The sequence below is a fragment of the Sardina pilchardus genome, chromosome 2, assembly GCF_963854185.1.
Source record: "Sardina pilchardus chromosome 2, fSarPil1.1, whole genome shotgun sequence".
Taxonomy (NCBI): Eukaryota; Metazoa; Chordata; class Actinopteri; order Clupeiformes; family Clupeidae; genus Sardina; species Sardina pilchardus.
This window is the reverse complement of record NC_084995.1, coordinates 38,417,027-38,431,495: the sequence shown is the minus strand read 5'-3', so window position 1 is coordinate 38,431,495 and position 14,469 is coordinate 38,417,027. Positions and strand designations below refer to the sequence as shown.

General features: G+C 46.6%; 1 protein-coding gene across 1 annotated transcript in view; it reads left to right on the top strand.

The window, feature by feature from the left end:
* Positions 1 to 14,469, top strand: part of LOC134073638 (cadherin-2-like) — a 65,162-nt gene that overhangs the window by 27,789 nt on the left and 22,904 nt on the right. Inside the window, exon 3 of the mRNA XM_062530342.1 lies at positions 11,685 to 11,905. Coding sequence (XP_062386326.1) covers positions 11,685 to 11,905 — 221 coding nt within the window. The remainder of the gene's footprint in view (positions 1 to 11,684; positions 11,906 to 14,469) is intronic.

Sequence of the window (14,469 nt, the reverse complement as noted above, 5' to 3'; positions counted from 1 at the left end):
ATAGGGAAAACGGTGGAATGTTGTATTGGAACTCTTTTTGAAATGAAGGGGAAAAAAAATGAAAATGCATTATTTGCATGGTTTCAACTGGGACTGTTTTGCATACATTTTTTTTTTTCAATTGTGTATTGTGTTACAACAACATGAATGAATATGAGTGTATGCATAGATTTGTGGGGTTAATGACTTTAAAAAGATAGCAATATTCAGCTAAACAGTTCAAAATTGTCTGGCATAATAACACATGTAATATTAGGATAGTTATCTGTTTGTGTGGTCTGAGAATAGAACCCCTGGAGATATTCTATGCGGCAGACGTGTCTGCTCCAACTATTATTCAGAAAGAATACTAGTTGAACAGATAGAGGGAACTAGTGCGTGTAATTGGAAATATTCATTGTATTCACTCACTGTGGCTTGAACTTAGCATGATGTACGGTCCACTGTGCGTGTGTGAGCGCCTAGCTGCGTTGTCACCGAACATCGGGGTGTGGATCGTAAACTGTTTTAGATTGCATTAAATCCTCAGCGGCATTGACGTCCTTATTAAGAGGTTGCCGTGCAGGTGAAAAGCGTGCGGCTAGTATTTCCTATCAATTTGTAGTAGCAATTGGAGGCGCATCGGTGTACGTCGACACACGTGACCCCTGTTATTTTTTTAATTTTTTTTTTTTTCTGTGGGTGCTGATTCAGTGGGTGGATAGGATGAGGGCATGGATGGCCAGCCGACACACCTGGCCACCTGAGCACATCCCTGATGCCATGGCGGATGCAGGGTGACGCAGTGTCAAGCGGGGGCAGCTAACGAAGTGTACGCCCAGGCTCAGGGATGGTGGAGGTGCCAGTGGGGCGGAGGAGGAGGTGGGGGGGGAGGTGTGGGGAAGGAGGAGGGGTGGTGGCTCGAGCAATTTGTCAGAATTGAATCACTCCCCGATCTACAAGCGTGTTAATTTGATCAAAATTGAAATCATATGAGGAGTGGGGTGGCCTGGCGAGCCCCAGGGAAATCTCTTTTGTCTTGCTCTCTCTAGTTACGTGGCTCCTTTTGTAGCCCCCCTCCACATCTCCGTGCTCCCGTTTCCCATCTCCCTCTCCACCATATTCCATCCAGCTGAAACTTTGTGTCTTCCACTCCCCGGGGGTAGCGGGGGACTCCTTCCCTTTTGTAAGTATGGAGATGTCCCCCTGTAAGAGTCTCTAATAGACTTCCTACCAGGCAATGCCACTTAACCTCCTGGGATGGAGACATAATCCTTGCGATTTACAATTTGAGTCTTATTTGCTTGTGTTTTTCTGGAGTGGACTCATTAAAGCAGACTTATCTTATTCCCCCGGCCATCTCCTTTCTCATGGAGAAGTGTGTAAATTTTCTTTGGCAACAGCCACCACTGCCGGGCCTCATTGAGATGGTAAAAGGTGCTCACCGGCTGATGTTACTCAAAAGGCATCCTTCCCTCAGTCACAGGGAGGATCCTTTGTGGCTGCTGAAAAGATTAATATTAAACCCCCCTCCTCTCCACCCCCCCCCCTCCCCCCCTCCCCCGCTCCTTCTACTGTCGTTAACTCTGGTGGCAATGGCTGGCTGTGAGGAGGGATGAGGAGTCTGAGCTGAGCCAAGCGCGCCTCTCTGCTGTCTCGTGGGGAAGGGAAATGGCTGGAAGAGCTCGCTCGCCTCTGCCGAATCCCCAGCAGATCAGGCTGTCAAGCACCGGGGCTCAGCCATGAAAGGGTTTCTCGCGGAGCGGCTTGCTCTCCCCGAACTTGGCAGCGTCGTGTTTTCATGCCCTTGCACATTTTCGGGCCCGGAATGTGTGCACCACCAGCGCATTTTTTAAATTCACACTCACCCATTGGTCCTTTACTCGAAACTCTAATGTTTGTTTTTTGTTTGTTTGTTTTGGCATGTTTTCTCAAACTGGTATGATCACAGTCTGAGCAATTTGATAGGCTGGTGGAGGCACTGTAGGTTGCCAGACTTGATGGCTTTTAACCTGTAGTAACTCTCAAAGCTACATGTGAGCAGTTGCAGTCCTGTTGACTAATTTGCCAGTACTTGAGTCTGGGGATTTTTTTTTTTTTAAGTCCCAGTGGAAGGAACAGGCCACTGAGTCTGTGTGACATCGATCAAAGTTATGCAAGCAGTCTGCTGTCAATATTCAATCAAACTTGGGCAGTTGAGCATTTGTTTAAATTTGGTCCTGCTGATTGGAGTCTGAGAGAGGTTGATTGCTGGTTGACCACCAGATTTTTATTTATTGAACTCATTAAATCCTAATGAAGAGCCTCAGTCACTCTGCATGAGGCTTAGGTTCTTAGTGCTCCTTTACTGTGGGATTTGATGGATGGTGTTTATGGATGAGTGTGTCGTTTAGCCAGAAGCCTATAAGCTAGCAGCTAGCAGCTCTGCGTATCCCTGTTTTCAATTTGAAAGATTCTGAGATTCTGAGACGGGTCTTAAACCGGTAAAATGTTATGACTGTGTTGATCATGTCCTCAGCCCATTGTTTTGAATACCTGGAAGTCAATCGTGATTGTGTGGCTTCATCAGAGAGCTGTTAATGTGTTGTTTTACATTTATAGCTCTGTCTTGCTATTTTTGGTCAAGTGTGCAAACAATTGTAGTTCTGAGGGAAAGAAACAAAAAAAAAAAATACTGGGAAGGAAGCCCTTTTATTCCAATAGTATGTAAGCTGTGAACAGAGGACTCAATGGCCCAACAGGGACCTTTTTGGAAGAAAAAAACATGAAACCGTTTATCAGGCGAGATTCGATACTCCTCCAAGCAAATATTTGCCTTCTACACTTGTGTCTTCTATGTGATACTATCTTTGCACGAATGATCAAACGTCTGAAATGACTGGCTTTGAAGCCCTTGTTTTCGTATTAGAGGCCTTTGCTAACGCCTCATTTGAGATGATCACTCGCTGGCCTTTGATGAGTGGACAGAGATTGTCATCACAGTGCGTATGGACACAGAAACAATCTCTGAACGGGTTCAGGGCCATTGGCAAGCAGATGCCTGACAGGCTCTCCACAGCTGCACTGAGATGTAGCCTAGCCACCTTTATCCCACTTTATTTTCCTTCTTAGCACCTTTGTGGTGCTTTATTAAGCAATTCTCACAGCAAAGTTCCTATGTTTGTATGTTACACAAATGCACACATACACACACACACACACACACGCACACACGCACATACGCACATACACACAGAGTGATCACCCCTCGCCCCAAATCACAGCTGAACTCCTTATCAACTGGGTTTCAAGGTTTCTTAGCAACTTTCAGAAAGACGGGATACTGTGGAGAAAATGGCCAATTCAAAGAGTAATGTCAGAGTTAACAGTCACTCCTAAAGGCCAGCATTGCAAACATATTAAAGTGCATTTCTGGATCGAGGACAATGTTTGGTAATGTTATAATAATAATAATAATAATAATGGTAATAAATAATGATAATAATGATAATGATTTGCAGCAGTGGAGATATTTGTGTGTGGAAACCACATAATTGGAAGAACTGTATGGCCATGTAGGCTACGTCCACCATTTCTTTTGATCAGTCCTGGTCTCTCCCTCTCACCCGTCTCTACCCATTTATCTCTCATAAGAGACTGAGCAGTGTGCACACGCAGGGGCATCTCTATCCATTAAATACCCAAAAGGGTGGAGTGCCATGAAAAGCGGAATGACCTTTATCAAAGCGTGTGGCTGTGAGAATCAACATGTATGTCTCCGAGTCTCGTGGGGTTACCTTTAACAGGCATGCATAAGGCCGGTAATGAGCTGCATTTCCCACTCACAGCGTGGCTTTGATCACACAGCCGCCGACTTGTACTGCAATGGCCCATGTACTGTGAAGACTGTTGATTGCGGTACAGTACCTCGCTAGTAATAGATTAGAGACGGATGGGATTTTATTCCCACCCTCTCAGCACATTACCGCAGTGTTGCTCAACGACTGTCTTGATAGTCGCTTTGTAGCCGGAGCTACTGTAACTGCATTGGAGGGGGTCAGGCGCTAAGCAACAGTTTCTAACAGCACCCAGTGTCATCGTGAGACGAGTCCCTGCCCTCGCTCCACTCCACCACCGCCCCTGTTGCTCAGTTCCCATTTCCAGGGAGCGAGGTGGCAAAGGCATAGGGCGCCACAGATAGAGAGCTAAAGACTCTTTTGACGCCTGGCAAATTTCGCCCCTTTTAATACCCGGCTAAAGCCGCGGTATCAAGCAGCCGTCATCAGTGCGCGAAGAACCAAATCCCAGTGGCCTCGGGCCGATAACGCCACCCGGGTGTAGCTTAGCGTTATCAGACCACAGCCCCGCCATTTGTGATCCAGTGGCAGGGTAATCCAGATGACTCCGTTGTGTCGTGGCTCAGGAATAAAAAAATAAATAAAGAACATGCAGATTTGCCTCGTTTATGATGGGGTTAGGAGTGGTGTGATTGCAACATTAACACCTGCTCCTCTTTTGCAAAGCAGAACAAAAAAAAACAGTTGACATAAGGATGTTAGAAAGCTGAAAAAAAGCTTTTAAAAGCCTGTCGGAAGTAAATAGAAGCTGTGCCACACAAATAGGTTAGTCAGGGTGTTGATTAATTACAGCTGGGAGTGTTGGCAATCTCCTGGATTGCACACTTTTTTTGTGCATACATTTTTACCTTCACTAGGTAGACCTGCTATTCTGGACAGGAGCTTTGTCAACAAAGCAACTGCGGTGTGGCTGGGGTTTTTTAAAAGGAGGCTAGCCAGCAGGGGAGAGCACTCTCTACTTTAATGCAGCCGCGGCAAGGCCAGTCAGATGGAAATGGGGGTGATTCTGATCCCAGCAGCCAGTCGATCTGCTTACCTTGTTATTGTCGTCAGACTACAATGTCTGTCAGAGTGCATCGGTGGCCCTTGGGGGAAAGCAAATGGGCATCCGTGTGTTCGTGTGTGTCTGTGTGTCTGTCTGTGTCTCTGTGTGTGCGTGTCTCTCTCTTTCTCTCTCTCTCTCTCTCTCTCTCTCTCTCTCTCTCTCTCTCTCTCTCTCTCTCTCTCTCTGTGTGTGTGTGTGTGTGTATGTGTGTGTGAGCGCACTGCTAAATGCACAAAAGGCAGACTAAGGAATCGTGGAACATCTCATTTATGGGCAAAGGCAGGGATGTGAGTCTCATGGGGTGTCAGTTTAGCATAGCCAGGGCCCCTCAGGTCAGTCTGCCCAAGATGGAACGAGCCAGAGAAGACAGTGATGGGAGAGAATCGTGCCGCATGTGCGATGGAGAGCTTTGTGTCCAAGGTGGGGGTTTGTTGTGTGCTAAGGAGAAACATGAAAGTCACTTGTTTTTTTTCCCCCCTGAATGTTTTCTCATTACTACTATTAAGCTATTTTATTTTGTTTTATTTTTTAAAACAAAGTGCCCTTTAACGGCTCCTAGGCTGTAATTTAATTGTATGTGTCATAACATTCTTATTAAAAGCAACGGCTGGAGCATAGGGAAATAGCATAATATTATACGTTTCCATGTTTACCAGCCTTTTAATGAAACAGGCAGTTGGAATAGAGGCTCCCCCTCAGAGGCAGGCTTTTATTTATTTATTTATTTTTCTAATAAGTGGAACAACTTGTGCCGTGCTTTGAACAGATTAACGGAGTTAGCCCAAGTCAGATTGAGGGCTGCATCCTGTGCTTAACTGATCTGGACCCAGACACGTAAGTGTTCTGTGGCCGTCTCATTAAAAAAAAGCTAAAGAGAGATCGTTCCTCTGCTCCGGCTCCACTGGCTGCTGGTGTTGGAGCAGCTTCTCCACAGGCAGGACAACAGTGCGACTTTATGGCTGATGTGCAGCCTCTTGCATTAGATACCAGGCCAGCATGGGGTTGTGTGAACTAGATTTGGTCGTTACGGTTCCTGAATAATACATTGGGCATGGGTAGGAGTAGAGGAGGAGAGGAGGAGGAGGCTGGTGGGCTAGTGATGGGGTTTTGGCGTGGGTGACGTTTGCCTGACAAAAAATCAAGTGTGGAGAGAGGCATCCTGGTTTCTGGTTGGATGGAGAGGGTGGATGAGGAGGAGTTGCAGATAAAGCACCTGCATGGAGTATTTGGCATCTGCCAGAGACACCCCCCCCCCCCACTCCCCCACAACCACCACAGGCGTTAATGGGCCAAGTATCCTGGCGTTGGGACTTTGATGGGCCTTGGCTGGGTGACTTCAACAGACCCATCATGGCCATCCCAAAGCACCCTTTCAACCCCACCCCATCCCATCACAACCCCACCCCACCCACCCCACCCCATCCCCACCAGCTCAGATTTGCCACTTTGGTGTGCTGAGTGTGCGCCAGCGTGAAGAGTCAAGTGAGTTAATACACTCACGAGTACCGCAGAGGGCCTCGCCATATTGCTCTCTCCGCAGGGGGAGTTTGGGAAAAGGGGGCCGACTGAGCCAGGAGTGGGGGTGTGACTCTTGTTTCTTTTTTCCTTGTTTTTTGTGTGTGTGTGTGTGTGTGTGGTTTTTTTTGTTTTGTTTTTTGCAAAACAGAAATATCTCGGGTGTGATTTTTGCAAGATGGTGTGAATTAGTAAATGGATTTCTCTGGCATTTTATTCACTTTTCTACGTCTCTCTCTCTCTTTCTCTCTCTCTCGCTGTGTGTTTGTGGTAGTCTAAGTTGGCGGTGTCACGTGATCAAACGGACAAAAGAGGGGTACAGAGCTGGGTCTTTTTGTGCAGGGATGTGGAGAGGGGTGAGTGTCGGGGAGGGTCCGGGGGCTGTGAATGGGCTCGTTGAGCTGGAGGTAATTTGGGGTTGGTGTGGGGCATTAGATGGGCCCCTCGATCTGCTGACGGGGGGCTTTTTTTCCGCCACCTCCCCCCCTCCTCTCTAACCAGCAACCCCCCCTTGCTGCATCGGCATTTCTGAGCACGCCGAATAGCTCTTTATCTTTGCGGACATGACGATTCGTCTGACGGGGGGCGACAAGGGATCCCCCCCACCCCTGGCCAGAGACAATGAGAGTTCCGTTTGCGTGCCGGAATAACGACCAGATAAATAATTAACTCTGGCGTGCAGGGCAGGCTTAGCCACTGCGATTGGTATGCAGGCTGGCGCAGTTAGCTGCTAGCAGAGGCATGTGATAAATGAATAGGCACATGCTGAACATCCCCATTCATTATTATTGGAATTTGCACTGCCTGCTGGGAATTTATTCACATTTCGCTGTGGCGCCTCGGTGCTGTGGGGCCTCCAGGCGTTAAACCCACCTCAGAACACTCCCAGATAGAGGCCGAGGCTGGGCCAGCGCTCACCCGGATGTGGCCCAGGCTCTTGTGCCAGTCGTCTGCCATTTGAATGGGACTAACCAGTGGCCAAGTAGCGTTCAGGGGGAGATTCACCATGCACCCTGATGTGAATAGTAATCTGCATACTAGTGAAAATGTGAGTGTGGTGTTAGATACACACACACGCACACACACACACACACACACACACACACACACACACATTCTCCTCTTCTCGCCTGGTAGAGCTACAAAGCATAATCTGCTCCACCATCAGTTTGTTTTGTCATACACTGTAATGCTGATAGACATGTAATGCAATGTTGATGTGAAATCACGTATCTTTGCAAGCGTAAGCACACACTTTCAAACAAGCATACACACACGCAAACACACTCACACAAGCGTGTGCGTACACACACACACACACACACACACACACACACACACACACACACACACACTAAATAAGTCATTAAGTCACAAAAGCTCTGGATGACTCAATTGTCTGCATACAAACACGCAGACACGGAGCACATCCACAAGCGCAGCCCCAATAATGGGTATTCCGCAGAAGATGCCGGCATTTCAAGCCTCAGATACCACACAAAGAAATACCATCTCATCATCTCATCGCCTCAACCCCTAAGGCAGCAAGTGAGAAAGTACACACAGTTCACACACAAGTTCACATACTCAAAGTGGACTCTAATAGGCTCACAGGGGATGTCATTTCATCACACCAGCCCCTCAGATATGAAAACACTCCGAGGGGTCTAATTTAGGAGGCTAGATTGCCATTTTTACGTGTCAATTCTTCCCGCGTGCTGTCTAATATTCCGTGAACTTGAAGAGCATAGCCACTTATCTACCTTAGCTGTCATGCTTATATAAGGTATTCGTATATGCATATCAGTCTTTGGAAATAAAGCATCGTAACAGTGCCGCTTGGTCTGAATATGCATACCTAGGCTTATATCTGGGACTCACTGGCTTTACTCTACATGGTTTATGGCCTTACATGGTGATTTGTGTACTTCCCCAGTGTAGTGAGCAAGATGGAAGGGCGGAGGGGGAGGGACATACTGTAGAATGGCATTGCCGTGTTTTGCCTGGTCCGAGTTAGGGATGGCGAAAACTAAAAATTTTCTTGACCGACCACCGAGGCTCATTAGCCGGTTGAAACCGGTTAACCGATTCGTTTGAAATAAATTATGCTATTTGAAATAACAGCCACGCAATTTCCCAACTCTCATCTCTCTGTCCCACGCTCATACACACAGCCCCGGCGCCGCCCTTTCACTCACGTCACTTTTTAAAATCCTACAGCGCCAAACATGAGCTTGTAAGTGGAGGACAAATGGTTCCTTTGCTCCGAAAATGGTTTGGGTACAAGGTGATCGCGTTGCAAATAAAGGCGTTTTTTCTAGCGTTATAAGCTCATTTTTTCTAGCGATATAAGCTCATTTGAAGCTGAAATTGCCGCGGCTCACTTATGAAAGTGACAGCTCCGAAGAGACGCAGCTTAGTTTGAGGAAGTGCTAACAACAATAACGAAAGATGATCATTACCTTATCTGTTACCATTGATGACCCTTCCTGAAATGTAGATGTAATGTCTTTCCAAATCTAAGCCCATCTTATGCGGAAAGTTGCCTAGACTGCAACACGATAAAACCCAATGGATAAAACAGCGCACTTCCAGATTGCAAAAGACGCACCGGCCACCGCTGTGACCTCGTGCCAAATGTTTTTATTGGTTTATTACGTAGCCTAGCCTACAAGCAGGCGTTATGAAAAATTGAGTGTGAGGGATAATGTGTTAACTTCACGCAAAAAAAGATCTTCTTGGAATGAGATGGCTAGCTGTATTAGCGTTTAGTCCACTGCCTAATATAAAGATGCCTCTTTTTTTTTTTTTTTTTTTTTTTTAACCGACTAGCGACAACTTTGGTCGTCTAACGTGGATACGGTCAACCATCGGTCAAACAGTCACCGGTTAACATCCCTAGTCCGAGCCCTTTAGGGATTGGCATTGCCATGGTTTGCCTGGTCCGAGCCCTTTAGTGATTGTCATTGCAGTGTTTTGCCTGGTCCGAGCCCTTTAGTGATCAAGGTGAATTGGGATTAAATGGATAAAGATCCCATCCCATAAAGGGCGGAGAGATCTCATCTCTCCCATAAAATGTTATCTACTCTACAAATAAATAAATAAATAAAATGGTGTGTGTGTGTGTGTGTGTGTTTGGGCAGGGGTGGGGGGCGGGGGGGGGGGGGTCATTAGCCCTCCCACTTGTGAACATGACTTCCTGCTCTGATTCTGGTAATGCCACAGTCCTCAGGCCATTCATACAGCTGTGCTGGAGAAAAGCCACGCAGTGATGATAGGTCACCAGTCACCGAGCTGCCTTCCTTTCAGTGGAGACACGCGTGCGAGGGTCTCGCATGGGCACAAAGGATCTGTCTGCAGACTGCCTCGTCCACCCCTTTTGTGAGCTGCTCTTGCTCGTGTGATGATGGCCACAGCATTTCATCTACATGCTGATGATGGGTGGGGCCGCTCTCAGAGGAACTGACTCAAGAGAGATGCGGCGGTACTTTTGTCAAGTCATTACCTTTTCCTCAAAATGCAAAAGAGCAATTGTTATGGGAATGCACCTCAATCACTGCACCGACTGTCCCGTACTTTGTGGTCTTTATCGAGGAAGCTAGAAATTGCATTTCCATTCATTGGTTAGGGAACGCTTGTTGCTTGAGTGTCATCTCTTTTGTTCTCAGAACTTGCTTGTGAAGCAGGTGTGTATTCACAGATTATCTCTTTGGCCCTCGCTGCTGTCAGGGTAGAGAATGGTGGATGCCGGATTTCCTCAGGGTGCCATTATAGGTGCAAGGGAAGAGATCAGTGTTGTAATGTTATATATCTAAGTATCTAAGTTATATATATAAGTATCTTTCCCCGGTTATTCAAGGCCATTTTACTTTTAGTATTCCAATTTTCTCTGTTACAGAACAAGATTAGTATTCTAGTTTGGAAATGCTCAGATGTAAGATTCTTCCCTTTTTTGATTGATTAGCAGGCACACTCAAATCCTTGCATTAATTTGAAATGTTAGCTAAATTACTATTACTCTGATATTACACCAGTTCTGAAGTACATCATCATGGGTAAAATTACTTTCACATTCATTAAAAAACAATTTAATCCAATTAAAACTCATTTCTGTCATTTGACTTTTGACAATTTAATTTTAAAATAATCGGGAACGAATATTCGCCTTGTTGTGGTACCTGACATTTCCACAAAGTCACCGATTATCTTTACAGTAAAAAGCGTCAGCCGCCAGGTAAGCTTTGTTGGGCAGCTCTTGACTCCCTTCAGTAAAAGCTGATGGCTCAGTGCACAAGGGCCACGGTGTTCTTGTGAACAGATGCAGGGCTTCTAGGCTTCAGTTGCTTTGACATGATAAGAGTTGAGACAGTCACAGCACACACAGCACTGTGCGCCAAACCACTGCAAACATGGGGGAAAGCAGGCAAGAGACAGCTCACAGTAGGGTGGGTGTGGGTGTGCGTGCATGTGAGTGTGTGTGTGTGTGTGTGTGTGTGCGTGCATGTGTGTGTGCACAACAGATTGACAGGCAAGTATATGAGGCCTTTCAGGAGGTTCAGCTCCATAGCCACTCAAATGGAAATGGAGTTGATGTCGGACACCAGGTTGTCTCAGAGGACTGTGTGTGTGTGTGTGTGTGTGTGTGTGTGTGTGTGTGTGTGTGTGTGTGTGTGTGTGTGTGTGTGTGTGTGTGTGTGTGTGTGTGTGTGTGTGTGTGTGTGTGTGTGTGTGTGTGTGTCTCACACTAAGAACACAGACAAGGTATATCACTTCTGGTTTCACGGCTCCAAATGCCTGGAGGCGAAATCCTGCGCTGACTCTGCCAAAGCAAGGCTTTTGCATCTCCAGACTGAATTTATGTTTTCTAAACATTTTCTAATTTGTCATTTTTGTGTGTGATGTCAGATATGCTTTAGCATCGGAGGTCGCTTCATTGTGATGCAGTCAGTATCCTTCAGGGCAGTACATTCTCTCGGATTCGCCGTCTTATTTTTTTTTTTTCCTGTGCCTTTCAAGCCATACCTGTTTAAAGCAATACCTTTGGGGCGCAGCCCAAAATCCATTATGCATGAGACTAGGAATAGTTGATTCGGTGCCAAGTCTAGTGCACAATCTTAGAAGGTTGTGAAGAGGCCTCTCTTTGTCCCCCAGCACCTTAGCATTCCACCACAAGCCCCACTGCCACCGATACCACTGCCTTACACACGCACACACACACACACACACACACACAAACAAAAAGACACACACCCCTCTGAAGCGCAGTGGAATAAAAATGCTCCTCTGCTCTGTCTCCCCTTGTCCTCCAGTGAAGTATCTGGACTGCAGCAGAAGTGGGCGTTTGCGGCTGGAGAGCAGCGAGCCGGACACCTTTCGAGTGGAGACGGACGGGGCGGTGTACGCCCTCCGCAGCCTCCGCCGCGCCTCCGCCAGCTCCGCGCCCCTGGTGATCAAGGCACGGGACGAGGCCACCGGCGAGCAGTGGCAGACGGAAGTCAGGCTGACCCTTGCCGAAGGTCAAAGTGCACAGGTTAGTTCCCCCGATGGCAAGACTTCTTCCTGAATGATCAGCCGGCGAGGAGTTTCATTAAAAAACCAGCGCGCCGGGCTGCCAGTGCGTTAACACACAGATAACACACTTGCACCCCGGCTCTGCTCCACACACCTTTCGAGTCCAGTGCATTCACAGATCATTTGCTCGCCTAAATTGTAACAGGTGTTCCGTCTGACTGGATGAATGCTCCCCAATTAAAACTTAATGTGTCAATTTATGCCCGCCACAAACATATACTCAAACACGGCCAGTGGCTCGTGCGAGCAGATGCAAAATGGCTCCTCGTAAAACCGCATTTCCAATCAGCCTCCCTGTGTTCGCGACCGTTACTGTGCACTCATTTCCAAATGAAATGCCCCCTCGCAGTGATTTAAGGGGCATCTAGCATCTGTTTCCAGGGATCAGAAAGCCAGGATGGAGCGCTTGGCTGCGCTCGTTTGCCTCTCATCCGTCACCATAGTGATTGGCTGCGCCATGCTAGCCAGCCTCTCTACCCAGTCTGGTGCTGCGCTGCAAAAAAAGCACTCGTGAAGACCTCACGCTTGATTGTAAATACATTTGCACATTCGGAGAAGGGCATCTGGCATTTTTTTTTCCTGTTCTGTGAAGGGGAAGTGCAACATCGTTCTCAGTGTCGTGAATGGTGTAAATTGCCAAGGCTGCACAGAGACTCTGACTAGGCCTCAGTGGGGATAGATGTCTCCCCCAGTCTCCCCACTCATCCGAAAGCCCTCCCTTTCACAGGATCCCGCTTATTGGAATATTTTAGTCTTGCGCAAGGTAGCAAATTTGCTCAACTCACACTTAACAAAAGTACAGACATGAATATATTCTCAAGTTGGAAAACACAGCAAAAATATATATATATAAAAAAAAATCACAGAACGACAGCGCGACTGCCAAAAAGTACTGCCAAAAGACAGCAGTTAGTGTGATAGAAGTGTATCAGAGCCAGATTGTCTGTTGTTGTGATGGACTTCCTAACAGTTGCTCTCCTGCTCAGTCAAAATTGAAGTCATCGATCTCCCATTTTAGGGTCCTTGTTTGCCATGACATTGTTATCCTTTAGAAATAGCGTGAAAGTTGCGGAAAACAATTGGCTCCTTATAACTAGGAATTTCTCATACTGTAGGCTATCATATTTTGCTGGACACATGAACATTCCAATGAGCATTCTCAAGAGGGAACATACAGCTGTACATAGCTAGAGGGTTCTACAGTGATTTACAGGGAGATTTTGAGAATTCATATCTTCCCACACTTCCCCCCCATGTGTGGAAATGATTGCTGTCGTCTTAGCTGCCTTTAGCTCCGTGAGAGCTTCCGTAATAGTAAATCTTTGGAACAGATAGCTCTGCATTTCATGTCACTGGTAGGCGATCAGACTATTTCAAAAAGCCCAACTTGGGTCGGAGTAATTTATGGGGTCGGCAATAAACAGCGTCGTTACACCTCGCAGCTCATTTAGCATAGTGTCTCCTGGAGGTAGGTGATTTTAATGATATCATTAGTCATGCTTCTCATTTGTTTGAAGAGGTACATGCCACCACCCAGGAGCTAGGGCTGAGGAAAATGCTGGCACACTTACACTGTGTAATCATGGCCGCTACGGAAGGGGTAAAAATAACGCCCCGATTAGTTCCATTCTCTTTGCTCTAGTTTTGTTATGATAACCACGTCCATCCAATGTTAAAGAATTTCACCGATGTGGCAGTAAAACAACATACATTCGAGGCAATAAGAATTCATCACAGAGACCGATCTAATGGATGGAACATCAGTCAGGATGAAGACATTCGGGTGCTTGCGAGGGTGTCGCTCATGTGATTGAATGGACTAGACTAAGTGTTGGCTTGCAAAAGGACAGGAAGGGGAGAGGCCCAGGTGACATATGGCTATAGCCCCAGATGTCCTCTTAAAATGCAGATCCGAAGTTCCATCTTTGTGACCAAAGGCAGATGTAGTTGATGGCTTTATTGAGTAATTAATGAAATCTCTCATCGACTTTTTGAACGTCGGGACGACATTAATAAGCGATGCCTCAACACGAAGCTTGTCATAAATCATGGGACGCTCACTAATCACATCAGTGATTACATTCTTTATTAGCGCACTGTGAGCACAACAACCCTGGGGGAACAGTTAAATCAATGTCGAGTAGCGATTTCTTGTCTGGGTGACCTCCAATATGGCTGCGGCCTTAGACAACCATGGTACATCAGGACGAGCAGACTAATGATCAAAGTTCTGATTCAGACAACAATATATCGGTTTAGTCTCCGTTCTTCAGTAGGTTGTATTGAACACACAAGGTTAGCACCTGTCTGCGCATAAATCATTGTGTTGTACACTGTTCTCTAGAGACATGCGGATGGGACAGCATTATATAGCTAAATAATTGCTCATTGACATCAATTATGTCATGCTTACCTGCCCTGTATTAGTTCATTCTAAAGAGATACATTTGCTAGCATATCGCCTCTGCTCAATAAATGGAGTACATGAGATATGATGAGGTGAACTTGAGGTCAGCTTGTGGT